The sequence below is a fragment of the Apis laboriosa genome, unplaced genomic scaffold, assembly GCF_014066325.1.
Source record: "Apis laboriosa isolate Shangri-la unplaced genomic scaffold, ASM1406632v1 scaffold34_cov151, whole genome shotgun sequence".
Taxonomy (NCBI): domain Eukaryota; kingdom Metazoa; phylum Arthropoda; class Insecta; order Hymenoptera; family Apidae; genus Apis; species Apis laboriosa.
In genome coordinates this window covers 9773568-9778212 of record NW_025222928.1, presented here as the reverse complement: position 1 = coordinate 9778212, position 4645 = coordinate 9773568, and the positions used below count along the sequence as shown (strand labels likewise).

Below are 4645 nucleotides of genomic sequence, written 5' to 3'. Positions count from 1 at the left end.
GTGATGTCTAATATTTTTTTTTTTTTTTTTTTTATATCTTTTTGCGATTATAAAATTTATTCGAGTAAAGAAAATATTATTATATTATCCGATATTATGCGTAAAATTAAATTATATGATTGCTTCGATTATATGACATATGTTCGATTGTTTATGTCGAAATACCGTTTATATATCGGAAAATTCTTTATATTTCGTGAAGCGCGATATATAATTGCGCGGAACTACAACTTTCTTATAATTGGATATAATTGGAATTTAATTGGATTGCTAGGATTGATTAGCGAATCCAATTCGACGAAAGATCTATTAGTTATCTTTTACTATTTTTCTCTTTTTGTAATGCGTAATTTTTCTTTAAATCGCGTTCCTTCGTTTTCTTTATCGTGATAAATTTAATTTGATGTAAAAGAAAGAAAAAAAAAAAATTAAAAATAAATACAAAAAAATTTAAGTTCGAACTCACGGTTTTTCTTATCTGCGTTGCGAGTGCTTGGAAATGTCTCTCGATTTATTTCCAACGATATAGAAAATCTTATCTATCTTAATAATAAATTAATAAATTGGATTTTTTTTTTTTTTTTTTTACAAATTTCGTCTTAAGTACTTCGTATTTTTTTTTTTTTATTTCTATTCGATGAATTATTATCAACTTGTATGATACATCGAAAAGTAAAAAAGAAAGGGAAAAAGAAATTATAGAAAGAATATAATAGGTTAATTCTATATCTTTCGTTTTCGTATTCGTGCGTACTTATATAACTTGTAAAAGAATGTTATCGTTTGAAAACATGTTTTTTTATTCGACGATTGCATAGTTTCTAATGCGATGTATATTAGAAACGTTTATTATTAATAAACTATGATCGATCTACGGAAAAATAATTTCTTAAAAAGATAAAAAAAACAGTTTTTCGCGTACAACTCATATTATCGTCTAAATCCATGATAAATGTGTGTGTGTGTGTGTGTGTGTGTGTGTGTGTGTGTGTGTGTGTAATATATTATACTTATCATGAAGAATAAATTTAATCAATGCGGATATTTCTATTATTTCAAAATTAAAAGATACATCTTATAAAAAAAAATAAATGTGCCTTTAGATATTTTTATTTAAATTGTTTCGTTTAAGACATTGAATTAAGGTTAGTAAATAAATGTTAGATTAATCTTATTTTTCTTTCTTAGCTAGATTACATTTTCGTTAAATTGTATTATGAATCCGGTTTAGATTAAATTTGTATTAGATTCTTCTTTCGATTGGATTTCCTTGAACGAATGAAATTAAATTAATATTTCGTTTAACAGGTTAGGTTAGATCTACCTAAGCAGAGTACGATTTAATTCGATTAAATAAAAATTGAGAATTAAATATCCGATTAAATCTAATTAAATAACGTTTGGTTTTTCGATTATGTTTTGTTAAATCCAAAATCGAATCGCGAATTTGGTTTGCATCTGGTTACTTGAATTCGGATCGTCTTTCGTTCCGTAATTTTGTTAGCCAGTTTTTTCTTTCGATTTAATTAAGCATTTAATTATAAGTAAAATTTAATTTAAGATTTAATTCATCGATGTTCTAACGTGTTCTACGTAATGATAACGAAACATCGCGAAACATCCTTTGTAATAACTTTATTCAACGTCTTATATTACAATAACATTTGATACCTTAGATAGATGCTAATGTTATGAAAGGATTTGATTATTTTATTCGTAAAGGTGCGTTACATACATAATCGAATGTTACAATTTTACTAATATTTCGTAACTAGATATTGCTACGTTTAACGTTTCATGACGTGATAAAATGCCCGTAATTTTATAGTTTAAAAAAAAAAAAAAAAAAAAAAAAAATTCTCGTAAAATTTAGAAAGCGAAAGAGAATATCGATAGCGTCGATATATTGTGTGACGTATAATAATATAATATTATGATTCGTTTCGTTCTTTTCTGTACTATTTGATTTGAATTTTTTACGATGAATAATATATGATAATCTTATGGATGTGTTTATGAGATATTAGAATTGGAGTTGTTATACTAATATAAATATAAACGGTGAACGGAACGATGGACTTCTGGTGATTCGAATACAACATCGACGGTATCATTGCTATTATTGCTGAACCGGTGGAGCCATTGGAAGACTCGAAGCGCTTACGCCTGACATGGCTTTACTAGGACCTAATAAAACCTGTTTTTGTTGAGTGCGTTGTGCTTCCTCCATTTGCACTCGTTCTATTTCGAACAATATAGGTGCAAATAAAATGGCTGATGAACTGAAGAATAACCATGCTGCTGAACATGAAAATGCGTATAACCCTACGAAAGATGTTGTATTGTTATATATTGTTTATATCTTGACATTGAATGCGTAGAATTGATAAATACATACCTTTCATACAATTGCATAAACAAGTACCGACGTTATATCCCAAATTACGTACTTCTTCCGGAAACATTTCCGTAAGTCCCAATAATCTTTCTGCCAAGCTTTCATCCTAAAAACAAACTCGAATGTAAATATATCCTATTTTCTACGATCAAGTTGAATTTTTTCTTTCGTTTAATTGTAAAATTCGCGAATATCCTATTTAAATTTCTTTTCTTCGAATGAATATCGATGAGAAATGTGATACGTTGAAAACGCGTAATACGATGTGAAAAATACGATTTGTAAGTAAAGAAATATTGGTTAATTTACGGATTAATCGTAATTAAAAGTCTTTAAAAGTAACGATTCTCGATAATACGAATTTTGGTTATTTATGACGTTGATATGTAATCGTATGTATCGAAATGGAATACCTCTTCGTCATCCTCGTCATCGGGAAAAAGCGATTTCACCTCGGGAGAATGTGCGTCGCTACTACCCATGCCGCTGTCCGCCGATTGATCTACTTCTTCGACTGAAGTCATATAAGAAAACAACTGATGATTGATAAACGAATGAACGAATATATTTTATTTTCACGAATCAAGTTTTAAAATTCACCTTCGTCTACTCTAGACATCGTATGTTGAGATAAATATTATATGTACAGCAATTCACACCGGTGTAAAGTAGATGCGGAACAACTTTGCTATGGTCGCGGAAGTTTCTAAATTGTATTTGCGATGCTACGTATTGGTACGAATGTTTTATAAAAATCCCTATACAGTACGATATAAATCCCCAAAGTATAAATTTCTAAATATTCGAAAAATATTTACGCTGTGTTTCGAAGAAACGAGAAAAAAAAAACGAGAAAGGGAACGAAGTTATACATGGAAAAGAATCGTACGTTTTTTAAATATACGTTTAATATATACGTTTTTTAGTAATATCTCTCTCTCTCTCTCTCTCTCTTTCTCTCTCATCCTCTTTCTACACGCTATTGGTCAAACTGGATTGAATTCGTTAAGTGTCGTTGGCACCTTTTGATAGTACTTTGAATAAATCTTTAATATCATTTTTTAACGTCGCATTTGTATCTTGTGATTCGATTTATATACAAACTGTGTTCGTACTATTTAATATTTAATAGTAATATTCTTTGAGATAATTAAAAAATTTGTTTAATATTGAAATTAAATACGACGGACATCCGTTGTATTTATATACATTGAAGGTTATTCGCGAGGAATTGTTTTTTTTCGTCTATTTAAACTTTAAAATTCGATGTAAGTTTTTGAAAAAACATTCGATGACCGATGAAAGACGAAAATTTATTTTTTTTATTTTTGATAATTCCATGATTATTTCATTTTCTCGTAATGTTCGATCGCAACGGACGATATAATTTGTCTTTGCTTCTACGTATTTTTACGTATTATTTAACGTGTTATAGATCTATAATCTACAAATATAACCGTACGATTTATAAAATCTGATCTATGTATGATTTATAAAATCATAAAAAGAAGATTTTCTCGAGCTTGAACGAAATGGCGAATACAGGAGTGCTGCCGTTTGTACGTGGGGTCGATTTTAGCAGCAATGATTTTAGTGTAAATATCATTTTTTTCTTCTCCTTTTTAACGATATAATTTTCGATTGTTACAATTTTGTTACAATTTTACAGGAGGGAAAATTTCCAGAATCTGTACGTTTAATGACTGGCATACAATGGCTAAAATTGGATGAAACCAACTTGACTGAGATTCCGGAAGAAATGGGCAAATTGTTGAAGCTGGTAAAGCTGTCTGCGTATGGACATTTATTTTTTAAGCGTGCGCGAAATTCAGGATGAAGCTATTGTGATTGAGGTTCTTATTAATGGTTCTACGTAACGTGAGTGATGAAAATTAAATTATTTTCTTTTTTCGAATAGGAACATCTTTCGTTGGTTAAGAACAAGTTGGAACGCTTGTATGGGGAATTGACGGAACTTTGTTGTCTTCGTACTTTGAATATAAGGCGCAACAACATTAAATCGAGTGGCATCCCGGCGGAATTGTTTCATTTGGAAGAATTGACTACGTTGGATTTAAGTCATAATAATTTGAAAGAAGTGCCGGAAGGATTGGAGAGAGCTCGTTCTTTGTTAAATCTGAATTTAAGTTACAACCAGTGAGTATTGAGTATGTAACTTGTAAAAAAAAAAAAAAAACATGCCGATTTGATGTTTCTGATCTTATTCCGATTCTTTCAGCATTGACA

At 29.5% G+C, this 4645-nt stretch overlaps 2 protein-coding genes across 6 annotated transcripts in view; one reads left to right on the top strand and one right to left on the bottom strand.

The window, feature by feature from the left end:
* Positions 1 to 1620: 1620 nt before the first annotated feature.
* On the bottom strand, positions 1621 to 3120 carry LOC122714959 (mitochondrial import receptor subunit TOM22 homolog). Its single transcript, XM_043936774.1, has 4 exons — positions 2999 to 3120; positions 2812 to 2912; positions 2399 to 2504; positions 1621 to 2325 (listed from the first exon to the last, which is right to left on the bottom strand). The coding sequence occupies exons 1-4, from the start codon at positions 3015 to 3017 to the stop codon at positions 2120 to 2122; spliced, it is 432 nt and encodes a 143-aa protein (XP_043792709.1). The 5' UTR covers positions 3018 to 3120; the 3' UTR covers positions 1621 to 2119.
* Positions 3121 to 3414: 294 nt separating this feature from the next.
* LOC122714664 (protein flightless-1) overlaps positions 3415 to 4645 on the top strand; it is a 6977-nt gene continuing 5746 nt past the window's right edge. For 2 of the 5 annotated variants that reach the window (XM_043936200.1, XM_043936197.1), the window contains exons 1-5: positions 3607 to 3666; positions 3834 to 3993; positions 4068 to 4178; positions 4317 to 4555; positions 4638 to 4645. The exon at positions 4638 to 4645 is cut by the window's right edge and continues 154 nt beyond it. In XM_043936200.1, the coding sequence (XP_043792135.1) occupies positions 3931 to 3993; positions 4068 to 4178; positions 4317 to 4555; positions 4638 to 4645 (421 nt within the window). In that variant the 5' untranslated portion in view covers positions 3607 to 3666; positions 3834 to 3930. Of the gene's footprint in view, positions 3506 to 3606; positions 3667 to 3833; positions 3994 to 4067; positions 4252 to 4316; positions 4556 to 4637 lie in introns of those variants that run through there. The other 3 variants (XM_043936198.1, XM_043936202.1, XM_043936201.1) reach the window with 3 other exon arrangements.

What these genes read in the sequence shown, in the direction of transcription:
- LOC122714959 (XM_043936774.1), bottom strand. An exon ending in ATGACGAGGATGACGAAGAG is followed by an intron (nt 2,505 to 2,811) that starts GTATTCCATTTC and finishes GTTTGTTTTTAG; the next exon opens with GATGAAAGCTTGGCAGAAAG. An exon ending in TTTATGCAATTGTATGAAAG is followed by an intron (nt 2,326 to 2,398) that starts GTATGTATTTAT and finishes CATCTTTCGTAG; the next exon opens with GGTTATACGCATTTTCATGT.